General features: G+C 40.4%; 1 protein-coding gene across 7 annotated transcripts in view; it reads right to left on the reverse strand.

Annotated features, from left to right (window-relative positions):
* Positions 1 to 18,321, reverse strand: part of rsu1 (Ras suppressor protein 1) — a 128,560-nt gene that overhangs the window by 2,299 nt on the left and 107,940 nt on the right. Inside the window, exon 9 of one of the 7 annotated variants that reach the window (XM_019253912.2) lies at positions 399 to 417. The exons of 1 other annotated variant lie outside the window; for it this stretch is intronic. In XM_019253912.2, coding sequence (XP_019109457.1) covers position 417 — 1 coding nt within the window. In that variant the 3' untranslated portion in view covers positions 399 to 416. Of the gene's footprint in view, positions 1 to 398; positions 418 to 7,147; positions 7,167 to 9,512; positions 10,359 to 10,609; positions 10,629 to 12,176; positions 12,244 to 18,321 lie in introns of those variants that run through there. 5 more of the 7 variants (XM_019253913.2, XM_019253907.2, XM_019253910.2 and 2 more) reach the window with 5 other exon arrangements.

Genomic DNA, 18,321 nt, shown 5'->3' on the forward strand with positions numbered 1-18,321 from the left:
GCTCTCCTGAACAAGGACAAACCAGTTAAAATAGACAGTGCCATAAGCAAACTAGATCCAATTATTGACGGAGAGGGCATCCTTAGGGTCGGAGGACGGTTAAGTAAAGCGGCCATGCCAGTTAACCTAAAGAACCCAATTATCCTCCCCAAAGACTCACATGTGTCTAAATTGATCTTACGTGATATCCACCAGTTGGTGGGACACTCAGGACAGAACCATATGCTTTCCAGACTAGGCCAGAAATTCTGGTTTCCTTCAGCCAACTCCTCTGCCAGAAAAATCATTAAGGCTTGTATTTTTTGCAGACATGTGAAGGCAAAAGTTGGGGAGCAGAAAATGGCTGACCTGCCACAGGATTGTATAACTCCAGATCTCCCGTCCTTCTCTCATGTGGGTATTGATTACTTTGGACCCCTAGAAGTCAAAAGAGGGAGATCACATGTGAAACGATGGGGAGTAATATTTACTTGCCTGGCGAGTCGTGTATACAAACTTTGTGGGCGCTCAAAGGGAGTTGGGGGCTGCTTTGACTCAGCTATATCATCAAAAGATCCACAATGCACTGTTGACCAATCAAATAAAGTGGATATTTAATTCCCCACATGGAGCCCACTTTGGAGGAGTGTGGGAAAGATTGATCAGTCTTGTAAAAAAGGTACTCTCCTCTGTTTTGAAACAACAAACCATGGATGACGACACACTACAGACAGCTCTATGTGAAGTCGAATGCATTCTTAATGATAGGCCAACGGACCCCAATGATCTAGAGCCCCTAACACCAAAACCATCTGCTGCAGTTAAACTCTAAACCCCTCTTGCCACCTGGACTCTTTTGTAAAGATGACCTCTGTTCCAGAAAGAGATGGAAGCAAGTGCAATACCTGGCAAACCTGTTCTGGCAAAGGTGGACTAAGGAGTATCTGTCACTCATGCAACAAAGACAAAAGTGGATCAAGACAAGAAGGAATTTGGGAGTCGACGACGTAGTAATCATAGTAGATGATACTGCACCTAGGAACTCATGACCCCTAGGCAGGGTGGTGAAGACTTTGCCAGGAGCCAAAGGTCTTGTCCGGAATGTTTTAGTTCAAACTAAGACAGGCATCCGGCAAAGACCCATCGATAAGCTCTGCTTACTTTTGGAAGGTGAAAATTGAGCTTAAAAGGACAATGTCAATGCCCCAGTCCCACTGCCCTGAACAGTATGCACACAATCAAGCACATGCCCTTAAATACACACCAACCCTTTCATACACCTATACATTACCAGCACCACATTTACACTCTTTGGACTTTCCTACTTAATAGACTGTATGTGGCAGATATGCCACCATGGACATTTATGCAAAATGGACTTTGGGGGGAGCTCACATGGGGCTTATGAAAGTGGGATAATATATTCATCAAATGTATGTTGACATGATGATTGAAAGATGTGAGATGTTAAATGCGAGGTCAGATATTTTGGCATGCATATTCTGTTTTTTATAGATATCTGTACTAAGTTTTCTGGCTCCATTTGAATATTATTGCTGTAATTGTTTTGCTATGGCGTCTACAATTAGGGGCCGGTATGTTGGAGCCATATTGAATCCTGGAGGTATAATTAGAAAATATATAAACTTGGTTTCAGTTAATTGTGGTATTTTTATTTATAAAAGAAATTATTATGAAGGAAATTATCCAAGCCATTAAAATTTATAAAGGTGAGAAATGTTTATTTTATTTCAACCTGATGGTGACATCTGTAATGTGCCTCCCACAGACAGATGGCTATTTAATTTTATCAATGAATGTTTTGGAGTTGTTATGGGCGGAGTGTTTTCCGACCACACACTCATGCCGAAATGTTTTTGGACCTTGCTTGTTAAGTTACTCGTTTAATTTTGTTTTATAAGTTTTGAAAGTCAACCAGAGATTTATGTTCAATAAATGACTTGGATGAGCGTCGTCTCCGCGTGTGCTTACTAAAACGTGTGTCAGTAACTCTGCACCCTAACCTCAACTGCCTCAAAGGGGAAAACTGAAAGGATTAGGCAGTACAGTTTGTCTTCTGTTAGTTTGTTCAGTTGATGTTTATACAGTTTTATTAATTTGACCTCTTTTATGGGCCCAGTTCTTTATTGCTTTTGTTTTGGAAATTTTGTTCTTTCATACTTTGAGTAAATAAAAACCATTTTTAAAAAAAAATACTACCTGTTCTCATTGCCGGCTGACTCGGTACCTCACAACATCTAAAAAAACATTTTAACAAACTTAATTTATTACAGCCTGTTTTCACTACTCTATTCATATGGTGTCACTGTGCATAAAATTTTCTCTCTGAAGAGCATTATGTCCTGTGTTGATACATTCATTTGCTTTGTTGTTCTTCTGAAATACCGTCCTGGTGTTATTCTACTTACTATGTACACAGTGTGAGAGCTGAAGAAAGCGGGGGCTTCTTCCTATCGTAATTTTACTGGAAATCTGTCACACTGTGACAAGACAAACAATACACATTTAGTCCCACTCTCCGCCTGCATGCTTTACTTTGTGTGCTGAAGAGGCCAGAACCCAGAAGAACATGGGATATCCAATCAGTCACAACACACACACACACACAATTACAAAAAACTGATTCATTATGCTTTTTACAAGCAATACAGAGCACTAACAGTTCTAGTTACAGATCAACGTAAAGATTTCCCATTTCATGTTTTTTTGTGTATCTGTGCAGCACTGGTGATGAACTGTTAGGGCCAATTAAATACAGAAGAAGAGAGGCGAATGGATTCAGATTCCTGATGATGTCTTTATGGAGCTCTGCTATTCCACACGGCTTAATTAATCATGGCAAAGTTCTGTGTGTGTGTGTATTTGCTTTCCATTACCCATGTGTGTATATGTGTGTTGCAAAGTTAAAAATATGCACGTGTGAGTGCTTGTGTGATAAATGCACAGGGAGGCCAAAGGCCATTGATCTGACGGGGCCTTCCGCTCACAGCCACCTCATCTTCACCAGAGCTGCCAAGCGATTTAGTAGCTTCCTTTACAGGAGGAGAAACATTAGTAGGAAGCAGTAGAAAGAGAAAAGACGCAGCAGTGAAGATAAGGAAGGGAGAGTGGGAAGGTAAAGAGTAGAAAAGATCCTAATTAAGATTCATGACAAACAATTGGGGCTTTTAGACAGTGGTGGCAAAGTTTTCTGGCCTCATCATTAGTTAGTTACAATTCCTGCTGACCCAGTACTACTCTGAGGGATATGTGCCTGTACAGTATATGTGAGTATTATTTTATCTATAAATGAACAATAAACAAAAACGTTCTCTACTTTGATTCCAGACCCTCCCCTGACAGTACACACAGTCTAAGTTATATTAGTATCAGCTGACCTGCCATTAAATCTCACTCAATTATGAATGTACAAACCACATTAGAAGAAAATGAGATGGTCTGAAACTACCCACAACAACTGCAAATACACTAATATCCTCAACTGGATATATTGTGTAGTAGTGACTTTATATAATGCATGCACATTAACACCACTATTCTATGTAGAATTTGAACATTTCTGACCTGGAACCTCTTGGTGGTTTTATCAAGGAAGGCACCGTGGCAGACAACAATGCACCTGGCTCATAGTTTGATAACCTAGATATTTCATTAAATTCATATATCCATTAAGGTACAATCATAGTGAAATGTAGTAACAGTTCATCTTGTACGGTCAGATCAAACTATAAAACCGTACACAACCGACAAAGGACAGTATACTGTATATAGATAGCAGAGATACGCTGGATACTGAGACAGCTACTGCAGCACTTTATTTTGTAGACTTGCAGGAAAACACACCCTCTGTAACTCATTACACACGGAGGGAACCTTTCTTTGTCCATGCTGAAACAGCAGATGACCACGGTCCTACAGTGGACATCATGTATTTCCAATCAGGAAAGGAGGCAGTTATGGATGTGATAATCAATTGACCGCAGATCATTATTTGCTTTGATCTGCGGTCATTGTTTGAGATATGTCTTTGGTGATTGGCTGATCATTATTTGTGCTTTTGTGCCACTTGACAGTGAATGAATATGCTCTGCTGTGATTCATTACAGACATTACAGTTAGCTAACAAAAAACCCAAACTACACTCTATTACTGCACAGTGTGGTGGGGAAGTCAACCACAGAGAGGCTGCCAGCAATTTGAACTAATGATATGACACACACAAGTGTCAGCATTGGGACTGAGTGTGGCAGACTCTTAAACAGTGCTGAGCAAGTTACTTGAAAACTGTTATCAATTATTTATTACACACTGCCCAGTTTACTAACTATTCAGCTGCAAGGATAATCTATTATATTAGTTTACTGTGGTCATTCAGCCCAGCGCTGTATAATCCTCCACAGACACACATCACATTAATTAACAGTAAATAAACAAATCCATACATAAAAATAAATAAAACTAGAAAATTTCTAAAGAAATTTTGAGTGTGCCTGACTCTGGCCCCGTCGTCCCCATGCATTATTACTGACACTGCTCAGCAAATTCAGTACTAGAAAATTCCCGCAGAAATTTTGAAAGTGACGATTAGGCTGTTGCCGGGGGTCTGTATTCAAAAAGCACACCTCAAATAGTCATTTTTAACATGTTTATTTAGACACAGGAGCAGCTAGCACTGACACACTAGCAATTACCATTGGCATGTTAGCAATTAACATGTATTTAATTCTTAGTGGCTAATACCAATTAGCATTAGCATGTTAGCATTAGCATATTAGCAATTAACATGTATTTAATTCTTAATGGCTAATGTTAATTGCTAGCACTGATGCACTAGCAATTAACATTAGCATGTTAGCATTAGCATTTTAGCATTAACAACGCACTAGCTGCTCTGCTGTCTCTGTCTGTCATTTTAGACAGACAATTTCAAATTAAGTGCCAATAACTGCTAAAGTGGCCGCTGCTCGGCTTCTGCCTGCTGGCTTCTGCCTGCCGGCCCCTCCCCCCTCTACTCCTTCAGGCTGACTGAGGTTGCCAAGCAACCAGGACCAACTCTAATCAGCAGAGCAGTTACTGCATCTGTTGGAATGTCAGTTGGAAGTGCTGACAGAGAGAGAAAAAATGCTGAGACCATCCCTCGAAGAGGAAGGATCTCTGGCTAAACCGTATTTCCAATCATTGAACAGGCTTAACTTTGAGCATCCGGAGCCCTTCCTGAATGTCTCCATAGTTGTTTTGTGACGATAAATGAAGAAATGTGCCATCTACAGCAATTCAGAGAAATGTTACTTCTGCTTTCCTCCAGAAAATGTCTCGCCTTTTTAACATGGCAGTCTATGAGGCTGAGGATGGGAGTTGCTGCCGCATCTTTGCGTCTCCTGCCAAAACTATATATCTGACAGCTTTAGCAGGCGAATGTGAGTGAGACGACAAATCTTCCTACGTTACTAGCTATAAATGATTTCTGTAGCTTGACATTTGTGGCCACAATCGCAGTTTACAAATTTATTTTTAGATGAATTTTCCTCTCCCTCTCCACTCTAGCGATGACATCACTCACTCTAGCTCTCGAAAATTCTTGCAATGCACACCCATTCATTTTGAACCGAAAAAAACACGGAAGACACGGAAAACTAGAAACTAGAAACTAGAAACTAACTAGAAAATTACAAAAGAAAATTTGAGTGTGCGTGACTCTGGCCCGTGACTCTCCCCCATACATCATCGACACTGCTCAGCAAAGTCAGTACTAGAAAATTCCCGCAGAAATTTTGAGACTGACGAGTGGGCTGTTGCCGGGGGTCTGTATTCAAAAAGCACACCTCAAATAGTCACTTTTAACATATTTATTTAGACACAGGAGCAGCATTAGCATGTTAACATTAACATGTTAATATTAACATGTTAGCGCTGACGCACTAGCAATTACCATTAGCATGTTAGCATTACCATGTTAACATTATCATGTTAACATTAGCATCTTAGCGCTGATGCGCTAGCAATTACAATTAGCATGTTAGCATTAGCATTTTAACATTAGCATGTTACTGTTGATGCGCTAGCAATTACCATTAGCATGTCAACATTAGCATGTTCGCGTTGATGCGCTTACACGCTAGCAGTTAACATTAGCATGTTAGCATTAGCATGTTAACACTGATGCACTAGCAATTAACATTAGCATGTTACTATTAGCATGTTCGCACTGATGCACAGACACACTAGCAATTAACATTAGCATGTTAGCATTAACATGTTAACGCTGATGCGCTATCAATTAACATTAGCATGTTACCATTAGCATGTTAACGCTGATGTGCTGACGCGCTAGCAATTAACATTAGCATGTTAGCATTAGCATGTTAGCATTGGCATGTTAGCGCTGATGCGCTGACGCGCTAGCAATTACAATGAGCATGTTAACATTAGCATGTTAACATTAGCATGTTAACGCTGATGCGCTAGCAACTAACATTAACATGTCAACATTAGCATGTTCGCGCTGATGCGCTGACACGCTAGCAGTTAACATTAGCATGTTAGCATTAGCATGTTAACGCTGATGCGCTAGCAATGAACATTTGCATGTTACCATTAGCATTTTAACATTAACATGTTAGCATGTTAACATTAGCATGTTAATGCTGATGCGCTAGCAATTATCATTAGCATGTTACTATTATCATGTTAACATTAGCATGTTAACATTAGCATTTTACCACTGATGCGCTAGCAACTAACATTAGCATGTCAACATTAGCATGTTCACGGTGATGCACTGACACGCTAGCAGTTAACATTAGCATGTTAACATTAGCATTTTAACGTTGATGTGCTAGCAATTAACATTAGCATGTTAACATTAGCATTTTAGCATTAGCATGTTACCATTAGAAATTAGCATTAGCGTGTTGCCGTTGATGCGCTAGCATGTTATCATTAGCATGTTATTTTAGACAGACAAATTATTTTAGACAGACAAGTTCTAATTAAGTGCCAAAACTGCTAAGATGGCTGCCGCTCGGCTTCTGCCTGCTGGCTTCTGTCTGCTGGCCTCTCCCCCCTCTCCTCCCTCTCCTCCTTTAGGCAGGCTTGAGGTTGCCAAGAAACCAGGCCCTAATCAGCAGGAGCAGTTACTGCACCTGTTAGAATGTCAGTTGGAAATCCTGACAGAGACAGAGAGAAAATGCTGAGACCTTCCCTCGAACAGAAGGACCTCTGGCCAAAACCGTATTTCCAATCATTGAACCGGCTTAACCTGAAGCAGGCTGAGCCCTTCCTGAAAGTCTACATAGGCATTTTGTGTTGATAAAGTGAAGAAATGTGCCCTTGGAAGCAATTCAGAGAAACGTTACTTTTGCTTTCCTCCAGAAAGACGACAAATTTTCCTACGTTTCTATGTATAAATTGTGTCTGTAGTGGTTCATTTGAGGCCAAAGTAGTCAAATACGTTTTATTTTTTCACTGATCGTTGTCTCTCCTCTCCACTCTAGTGATGACATCACGCACTCTAGCTCTCTAAAGTTCTTGCAATACACACCCATTCATTTTTTGGCGTTGTTTTTGCCGATTTTTGGCAAAACCGTTTGCTGAAACTCTTGGAAAAGTCATAGCAATAGATTCCTGGCCGAGCCGCACGTTTTGATACCTGTTTTGTGTATGTGCGACAAAAACTCTGGGAGGAGTAGCGAGCCAAAAAAAGGGCATAAGAATAAGTTGAAGAAGAAGAATAAACGTGGTGGATAACATATAGTGTGCGCCTTACACACACACACTCAACTAGAAAATTTCTAAAGAAATTTTGAGTGTGCCTGACTCTGGCCCCGTCGCCCCCATACATTATTACTGACACTGCTCAGCAAATTCAGTACTAGAAAATTCCCGCACAAATTTTGAGAGTGACGAATGGGCTGTTGCTGGGGGTCTGTATTCAAAAAGCACACCTCAAATAGTGATTTTTAACATGTTTTAGACACAGGAGCAGCTAGCGCTGACATATACAGTCTTTTATTTTGAAGGGTCTCTTATTTTGAAAGCCTTTTGTCTTATCTGTGTGTCTATCTATGTCTGTGTCTCTCTGCATCTCTGAGTTTGCATGTGTGTCTGAGTAATTAGTCACAAGTGCGCGCGCATGCTCAGTCCCTCTCCCTCTGACCCCTGAGCAGACACAAAAGCTTCAAATGAAGCCCCTCGAAGAGGTGGCCAAACATAGCATAAGGAGTGCTGCAAACCAAAATCCAAAATGACTGCAAGAATTCTCGTCTCCTGGACCATGTCCATGTCCATTTTCAGGCGAAAATTGTATAAACTTTGGCCTCGGCAGTGAGAGAAAGCACAAGTGCTCCCAGCTCCTTCTGGAAAGTTCTCTTCTCAAAATAACATGGGAGTCTATGGAGCGGTGGAAGGGAGTTGCTGGTCAATCTTTGTGTATAGGGCCAAAACAGCTGTGACAGCTTCAACAGTGTTATCATTGCAACAGCCTCGAATTTTCCTACGTTTTGAGGGTGTAATCATGTCTGTAGTATGGCATTTGAGGCCATGATAGTCGAAAACGTTTTATTTTTTCACTGATCGTTGTCTCTCCTCTCCACTCTAGGGATGACATTACTCACTCTAGCTCTCGAAAATTCTCGCAATACACACTCATTCATTTTTTCGCGTCGTTCTTGCCGATTTTTAGCAAAACCGCTTACCGAAACTCTTAGCAATCCATTCCCAGCCGAGCCGGTCGTTTTGATACCCATGTTGTGTATGTGCGACAAAAACTCTGGAGGAGAAGCAAGCTAAAAAAACGGCGTAAGAATAATAAGAAGAAGCACGGTGGATAACATATAATGTGTGCTTTCAGGCACACTCAAATAGAAAACAAGGCTTTTTGATTTTACAAGCAGACCGTCCTACAACTGGAAGAGATTTACTAACCATCCCGCAGGCCTGCAAACAGCTCTCCAGATGACCTGACTTCAGCTTTTTGGGTACATACTCTCAAACTCTAAACTAACTATAGAAGACTCCTGGATGTAGGAGAACCTGTAGCTAACTAACTTCACGTTCTTTATCTCTGTCTAAACTATTCACACATGCTTTTTGAGCAGCTCACTCTTTCATTGTATTCTTTTTTCTTTATGGACTTTCTCTTGCTTTTTTGTGTTATTGTTATTAGTCTAAAGAATGTACACATTTCTCGTTTTTGTTCTTCCTTTTAAGTATAATTTTAATCTGTATGCATATTATTTAATGCTCAAAGTGATAACCCTTACAGTTTTTTTGTAAATGTACATTGACTATGAAGTATTGGAAGAAGAATTGGAAGTTGGGGGAACTGTGGAAATATGCCACCATACATGTTTGATAAACAAGCAAAATGCTCATTTTAGATGCCATTTAAGATTCCTCTGTTGCTGGTCACAACAGAATTACACGATTGGGTAAAATAAAATACAAACTATGAAAGGTCTATGTCAGGTTCAGACAGACAACTGGACCCACAGAGCAGATCAGAGACTGACAGGTGTAGTGAGGCAGTTTATTGACAGTCCGGATACGGTACACAAAAGGCAGTCAGCGGGGCAGAAGTACAAAATCACGAGGCAGGAGGAAAGTCCAAGAACAGGCAAGGGTCAAGAATCCAGAACACGGAGCAGACAGGCAGAAGTACAGGAACGCTAGGCAAAACGGGTCGAAGAAACAAACAGGGTTGGTACACGAGGAAACAATGATGAAAAAGCCAGAGAACTACTCCCAAGGAAGAAGACAATCTAACAAGGACACACAGGGAGAGACAGGCTTAAATACACGAGGGGAGGAGCAAACGAGACACAGGTGAAAACAATAGGCAATCACAGGGAGTAAAGACACCAGGAAAGAAACACAAAAAGGAAGTGAGGGAAACCAAAATAAAACAGGAAGTCTACCCACAAACTAAAAGCCTGACAGTCTAGTGTGTCAGATTTAGAGGGCTCTATTTACAGAATAGGGCAGAAATTGAATCAAATATACGTAGTCATACTATATGTAGTCATACTATGTGCATTACTTCATTACTTACTGCATTAAAGTTAATTAAAGTTAAAAAAAGTAAAAGTTATGAGCTCTACTCATTGTCTGATAATAGCCATCATCATAACACATCAGGATTGAAACAGATATGACGAGGAAACAGATATGGGAGGCACTCATCTCAGTCTGTTTTTGTAGAAGAATCCAAAGGGTTTAATCAGTGAAAAGAATTTCTCAGCAGACACTCCTCTAGAGCTGGGCAGAGCAGCCAGTACAGACAGGTGGAAAAAGAAGAGGGGGGTTGGGGGCAGCTTCTCACTGTAGGACCTTCTTACTGCAAGGCTCTGGTGCAGCAGTCTCTGTTAGGCATTAATGCGTGAATATAATTAGACAGCAACTGAGAAGGAGGGACTGCACACTGCATCCAGTAGAATTAATCAGGCCTAGCCAAGCAGAAAAGGCTAAGAATAACATGAGATGACAAGAAAGACGGCCATGTTAGCATGTGAGGATGATGTAAACTGCAGAAACATTGCAACCATTTTGTCAAGTAATGCCTGGATTTGTAGAATAGTTCCTAGTTCCTTTCCAGGTGGCCACTGGTTTATTTCAATACAATGCCAGATGATCTTTGAAATGTAAATATAAAAAAAAAATAGGCAAATGATTAGACAATTTTGGTCCATTTTATCACCAAAATATAATAATAGTCAATGACAACACACAGTAGAGCCTTACTGATACATCAGCTTGGCCAATATATCAGCTCATATTAGCTTATTACAGATAGAGCAGTATCATTGCGAGACAATAACAAAAGGTCAAAATTTATGTTTGCTACTGGTTAGAAATACTGTCTCAATTACATGCTGTAGTTTGTTTACCAGAGCTCACCGATTTAAATCCACTCACTTTTGGCCTTTTCAAGCTTTATTTGATAGAGACAGCTGAAGAGTGGCAGGAATGTGGGGAGAGAGAGATGAGGAATGACATGATGTGATACAGGTCGGATTCAAACCCTGGGCTTCCGCAACAAGGACTGAGCCTTTGCACATGGGGCGGCTGCTCTACCAACTGAGCTAAACACTGCCCTAGTATATCCAGTTTTGAACTCAATATAAAAACAAAACAAAAAACAAAAAAAAAACACATTGATGTGATGGACCCCCCACAATCATATGCAAAATGAGTCTTCAACTCTCAGTCGCACCTTTGCAGCAGCTTGTCTAAAGCTTTTCAACAGGCAGCTTGAGATACCAGGAAGAGGCAGATTTAGGCGACCTTTCAACATGTTGGACTGTGGTCACACTTTATCAGACTCAGTGTGAGCACCTCCAGATGTGGCCTGAAAAATGCATTTACTTTCTGATGTCTTCTGCACATACACTGTGTTCCAAATTATTATGCATACTGCATATTGTTTTTGTAATTTTTTGCTTCACTAATCTATATAATTGGCAGTCAAAAGGATTTTTTATTCCTCAACAACCATATTGTAATCTGTATTTTATTAAACAAAATTACTAATAATGACATTGGCATATATTTGCAAAATAACTCAAAATGCAATGTTCCAAATGATTATGCAAAACAGAGTTTAAAAACACTCAATAGTTTTTAAAGGATTGAAAACAGAAATCAGTTGCATTAGGGGGTCATTTTTCTCAAATCAAAACTATTTCAATCATAAACAAACAATTTACAGATCGAGCTCCAGATTAGCATAGCAGCCCTTCTTTGATATCACCTTAACGACTCTCTCATCCATTGAATTCCTTCCTTTGAAGAAATACAGGCAGAATCACCTCATGACAGACTCACCTCCACTGTTTTGAGGTAAACTGCTACCCACCCCCATAAAGCTTCCTTTTAAGGATGCTCAATAGGGTTGATATCAGGGGATGATGGTGGCCACATCATGATTTTTTTATGCCCAAAGCAGCCAAGGCCTCAATGGTATTTTTTGCAGCATGGGATGGTGCATTGTCTTGCATGAAAATGATTTTATTTGAGAAGGCAAAGCTCTTTCTTTTTATACCATGGCAGGAAATGGGCAGTTAGGAACTCCACATATTTTGTCAAGGTCATTTTGACACCTTCAGGCACCAATTAATCTCCTATTATTCCAGCTTAAAACATCACTCCACCACCTCCTTGCTGGTGTTGCAGCCTTGTTGGGATATGCTGGCCATCTACCAACCATCCAGAACTCCATCCATCTGGACCATCCAGTGTAGCACAGCACTGATCAGTGAATAAAAGTGTTGAAAATGAGTCATTATGTATTTCTGAGCCCACTGCAGTAGTTTTTTTCTCATGGGAATTGTTTAAGCACATACAGCTTTATGCACATCAGCAAGCCTCTGGAGTAGCCAGCATCGAGAGGTTTTTGGGACTCCTGAGGCACCAGCAGCTTCAAATACCTGTTAGCTACTCATCAGTGGCTTTTTCACACCTGCTCTCTTAATACGATAAATTTGCCTTACAAAAACGTTCCTTAACACGCATTTATCTGCATTTAAACTGCCCCCTGAGATTTGCACCACACTCAGGCCTTTTTGAATCGAAGACACACTTTTTTAGATTGGCGTTTCTATGTATTTCTGGAAGGCTTTTAATGCCCTGCAGCGATGCAGCACTAAAGCACTTTTAATTGTATTTATTTGTTATGTATCTGTTATGTATTGTTTTATGACTTTGTTGTAAAGCACTTTGAGTACCGTTCGTACCATCTTCACTCTGAATCAGACACATACCTTCTCACAGTACGATAATATCTCTTGATTTTTTGTGAAATATCCTGTGTTTTCATACGTTTTGCAAGATATTGCACTATATCATGCTTTTTATCTGCAAGAAAGATCTTTCTTTTTTCTGATATTGCAAAAAATTTGTGACTTGCTTAATAATGTGGAACAACCTCCTTTAGTAGTTTCCTGTTAATTAGGCTCACTTGGCAAAGAAATTACCAAACCTATCCTAGATTGATGTCAGTGTCATCTAAACAGACAGGGGAAGACCAGTTGAAAACTTTCATTGAAAAACTAAAAATGTTTGTTTAATTGAACTTTAATTGAAATACACTGTGTGTGTGTTTTTTTTTTAAATTACCAAGTGGGAATCTTTAGTGGGAATCTCTAAAATACTGACAGTATTCAATGTGGGTCAAAGGCAGTCAAAGGTTATTTTATTTTTTATTATTTTCTACATTGTAGATTAATACTGAAGACATGAAAACAATAAAAGTAACACATATGGATGTATGTAGTGTATCCCTAACTGTAAACAAACACACTATTGGAAATATAGTTGGAATAAAATATTTTTACCTTCTCATGAAATGATTGTGACAATGTGACTTATTCTTGATAAATTGTATCTTCTCAAAACTTTATCGATCAATCTCTTCCAAACATATCAGTGAAAATTAAACCACATTAACCTGATGTGAAATAAATACGAATAAAAAGAGGAATGTGTCTGAAAACAAAATGATTCCAACTTAATGGGCAACAATGTATTTTAGATTCTTGAAAGCAACCACTTTTTACTTTGATGACAGCTTTGCACACTCTGGCAATCTCATGAAGTACTCACCTAGAAAGCAGACTAGTATCTAATATAAGGAAAATGACAGTCGACTTTTACTTTAGTACATGAAGGTCAGTCAATCCAGAAAATATCAAGACCTTTGTACGTATGCTTAGGTACAGTCACAAAACCATTAAACATTCTAATGACTGCCGCAGGAAAGGAAGACCAAGAGTTAACTCTACTAAGAAGTTCATTAACGGTTACCAGCCTCAGAAATCAACAATTAACAGCACCTCAGATTAGGTCAAATGGCAACATCAACTGTTTATAGGAGCCTGTGTGAATCATTGTCAAGTTATTGCAAAGAAACCACACAAGGAAAGGACATTAGACAAGTGGAAATCTCTACCAATGGGTTACAAACAGATGGTATCTGCATGTGTGGTTCTCACGATGAAGCATGGAGAGGGATGGTGATGGTGTGGAGGTGCTTTGCTTTGTTGGTTACACCATAGGAGATTTATTTAAAATTCAAGGCACACCTAACCAGCATAGCATTCCGCTATCCCATCTAGTTTGAGCTTAGTGGGACCAATGATTGTTTCAAGCTTTTTAAGAGCTATTAGTTAGCACATTTTTATTGGTTGTGAATAATCTGTCTTTATTATCAGGATATGTACCACAGTCCTTTAAAGTAGCTGTAATTAAACCTCCATTTATTTAGAGAGTGATATCAAACCTTCCCTTTCTGTCTAAGATACTTGAGAAAGCTGTAGCTAATCAGCTGTGTGACTTTCTCCATAACAATACTCTATTTGAGGATTTTCAGTCAGGATTTAGAGTGCATCATAGCACAGTACTTGTCCTGTTAGATCTTAGTGCCGCATTTGACACCATTGACCATCAAATTCTTTTACAGAGACTTAAACATCTAATTGACATTAAAAGGAACAACACTAAGTTGGTTTAACCAATACATACTGTTTGGGTCAAAACTGACCAGTTTTGACATTTGACAGCAGTAAAACTATCCTACATGTTACTCTTTTAACCTGAAATTTGATGACTTTTCCTAAAGTGACTCAAAATATGCAAAGATTTTATAATTTAGTACAGGTGCTACAAATTTTTGGGGTTTCTGGGTTAAATTTTAGCCTGGATCTATTGAGATGGATTTTAGAGCCACCAGTGTGTGTCAAATCAAGGAAAATGGTTGTTCTGGAGAACCTTGAAACAGTCAAACTGTATATTCTATGTCTGTGTGTATTTTGTATGGGACAGTGGTGTTTAGGGGGGGGGCTCAACACACTCTGCAGGGACAGACACCTGCTGCTCTTTGAAGGGTCAGTGGTCAGGTCAGGGAACCTCGAAACAGTGCAATTGTTAAACAGCTTCGGCCATATATGGTAAACAAATGTCATACAGAGGTCAGAGGGTGCCTTGACACAGACACTCACATCTGCCCCTACAATATGAACAATTTGTAAGGGTTAATCTTATTTCTCAGATCGATCTCAGTTTGTTCATGTTAATGATGAATCTTCCATGCACACCAAAGTCAGTCACAGAGTTCTACAAGGTTTTGTGCTTGGACCACTTTCACTTGTTCAGCTTATATATGCTTCCTTTAGGGAACAATGTTAGGAATCACTTCATTAACTTTGTTTGGTATGCCAGTAATACCCAATTATATTTGTTGATCAAGCCTGATGAAACCAATCAAATAGCTAAACTTCAAACATGCCATTAGGACATAAAAAATTCCATGACCTGCAATTTTATGATGTTAGACTCGCACAAAACTGAAGTTCTCGTAAAACTCTCTCTAAAGACGTAGTTACTTTACACAGGATTACGCTGGCCTTCAGTTCCACCGTAAAAAACCTTGGAGTTGTTTTTGATCAGGATTCCTTTAGGCAAGGCAAGGCAAGGCAAGTTTATTTGTATAGCACAATTCGTACACAAGGCAATTCATAGTGCTTTACAGAGGCAAGGAAAAACATTTGACATTAAGACAAGCAATAGCAATAGAAATAAAAAATTAAAAAGAGAAGAAAATTTAATTAAAAACATCAGAATGTCATTTAAAATCATTAAAATAGCAAATTTGAAAACAATTTAAAACATTAAGCGAATCACTGGATTATGATTAAAAATTCTTTAAAAGTTCTTCAAAAGAGCTCAACCATAAGCACGTGAAAATAGAAAAGTTCTTAACCTGGATTTAAAAGTGCTAAGAGTTGGGGCTGATTTCAGTCCTGCTGGTAGTTTGTTCCAGTTGTGAGCAGCATAACTGCTAAATGCTGCTTCACCGTGTCTGGTTTGAACTCTGTGCTCCACTATCTGACCTGAGTCAGTAGATCTCAGAGCCCTACTGGGTCTATACTCTACTAACATTTCGTTTATGTATTGTGGGCCTAAACCATTCAGTGATTTGTAAACTAGTAGCAGAACTTTAAAATCTATTCTGTGGCTAACTGGGAGCCAGTGTTAAGACTTAAGAACTGGGGTGATGTGTTCTGATCTCTTTGTTCTGGTCAGAACTCGAGCTGCTGCGTTCTGAATGAGCTGCAGCTGTTTGATACTTTTTTTGGGCAGACCCGCGTTATCCTATGGGGCAGACGGGGCTGCAGCCCCGGGCCTCGCCACTAGAGGGGGCCTCGGCGTAGTGAGCGATACCGGGAAATATGAAACGCTATTTTTAGAACTTCTGATCGGAATCAATTCGATTGATCTGTTCGTCTGATCATACTATTGATACATGTCGGCATCCGTAATCAAATCCACCATGTACAGTCATTGTCCCATAAGCACTGTCTCTGTCTATATGAAAACCGTTATTCGACATGTCTCACGATGCTATTAGAAAACATGAAAGCGGCGCAAAAAAAAGAAAGCAAGCCCTGCAAAAAAAAGAGCGGCAGGAGGAGATAATAAATAAAACTCCTAAACTGTCTAGTTTTTTTCGAAGTGTGCACTGTAAGGAGGATGATCAGCACCACCAACAAGAACCTGGTACATCTGGGCCCAGCACTGACACATGCTTCCCGGCTCCCTGCGAGACCGATGCTAACTTGACAGCTGCCATCAACACCATATCGGAAGAGGCATGCGAACACGATGAGATGACATCTACTGACGCCAGTGACAAAAATGACCCAGATTCTGAGTCAGTAGGTCTACCATCATCTACGTCTCCCTCTAATGATGTTGCGTGTTGGGGCTCAGTAACTGGGGACTTGCAGAGCTATTGGGTGGAAAAGGGAGTAAAGGCACCACTTCAATGCCAACATAAGGATGCCTCCTTTGCCGCGTCGGAGCGCACATATAAAACCAATAAACGACGCTTAAGTAAAGCCCTCTTTGATCGGTCTCTGCGCAATGGGGAGCACGTCCCGAGAGAGTGGCTTGTGTACTCTCCGTCCACAGGCAATGTGTTTTGCTTTCATTGTCTACTTTTTGGTGAAAGCCCTTCTTCATTCTCCACTACCGGTTTCTCCGACTGGAAACACAGCGTTGCCCGTGTACAGGAGCATGAAGTTAGTCAGCCACACAGAAAAGCGGTACTTCTTTGGTTAGCACGCACACAAGCACGTCGAATCGACCACGACCTATTACAGCAATGCAAAGAGGAGGAGAGCTACTGGCGAGAAGTTCTAAAACGAGTTGTTGAGGTGATCAAGTTTTTGTCCGAGCGCGGCCTTTCATTTCGTGGAATGACGAGAGACCTTTGGATCGCCACACAACGGCAATTACCTTGGTTTACTAGAGCTTCTCAGCCAGTTCGACCCATTCCTAGCTGAGCACATGAAGAAATATGCCAACAGGGGCAGGGGCAGCACCTCTTATCTCTCCAATACCATATGCGAGGAGTTCATAGCACTGATGGGGCAGCGCATACAGGCGGAGATCATTAATCAAGTGCAGCGGTCAAAGTATTTCGCCATGATTGTCGACTCCACCCCTGATTTGGCTCACATTGACCAATTGACGTTTGTGGTCCGCTATGTGTCAGAACAAGGCCAAGTGTTTGAAAGATTTCTGAAATTTCTCCCCATTTACAGTCACACTGGCGACTCTCTGTTCGACTCAGTGACACAGATTCTTAACGAAACAAGCCTAGACATCCAAAATTGCAGGGGACAGTGCTACGACAACGCATCAAACATGTCTGGGGTGTACAAGGGCTTGAGAGCGCGCATTCAGGAAATAAACCCCTTGGCCAGCTGGATACCGTGCGCAGCGCACTCGCTTAATCTGGTTGGAATGGGCAGTGTTGGCTGCTGCGGTGAGGCTACAGCCTTTTTCAGATTTTTGCAGTCCTGTTATACTTTTTTTTCAGGGTCTCCTCGTCGATGGAAAATGTTAATGGATGGGCTTGAAGCCAACGAAAACAGCCATTTAGAGACTTTAAAGTCACTGTCTGACACGAGGTGGGCTTCCCATGCACAGGCCACCAAAGCGCTGTCCATCAATTATGATAACATACATCGCATATTGCGCACTCTCTCAAACGACACAACTCAGACCGCTGACACTCGAGATGAGGCCAAATCCCTAGTCAAAAAAATGGACAAACTCGAAACAGCTTTTTTTAGTCTGCTCTGGAACCAAATCTTACAGAGATTCCAGGCGACCAGTGTTGCGCTCCAAACAGTTGACTTAGATCTTGTGAAGGCGGTATCCTTGATTCAGTCACTGAAAGATTACGTTCAGGATTTACGTGGCAATTTCGATGAGATGGAGATAACAGCCAAGCGCATATCAACTACACAGCAATACAAATCT

The sequence above is a fragment of the Larimichthys crocea genome, chromosome I (assembly GCF_000972845.2).
Source record: "Larimichthys crocea isolate SSNF chromosome I, L_crocea_2.0, whole genome shotgun sequence".
In the NCBI taxonomy this organism is placed as follows: Eukaryota; Metazoa; Chordata; class Actinopteri; family Sciaenidae; genus Larimichthys; species Larimichthys crocea.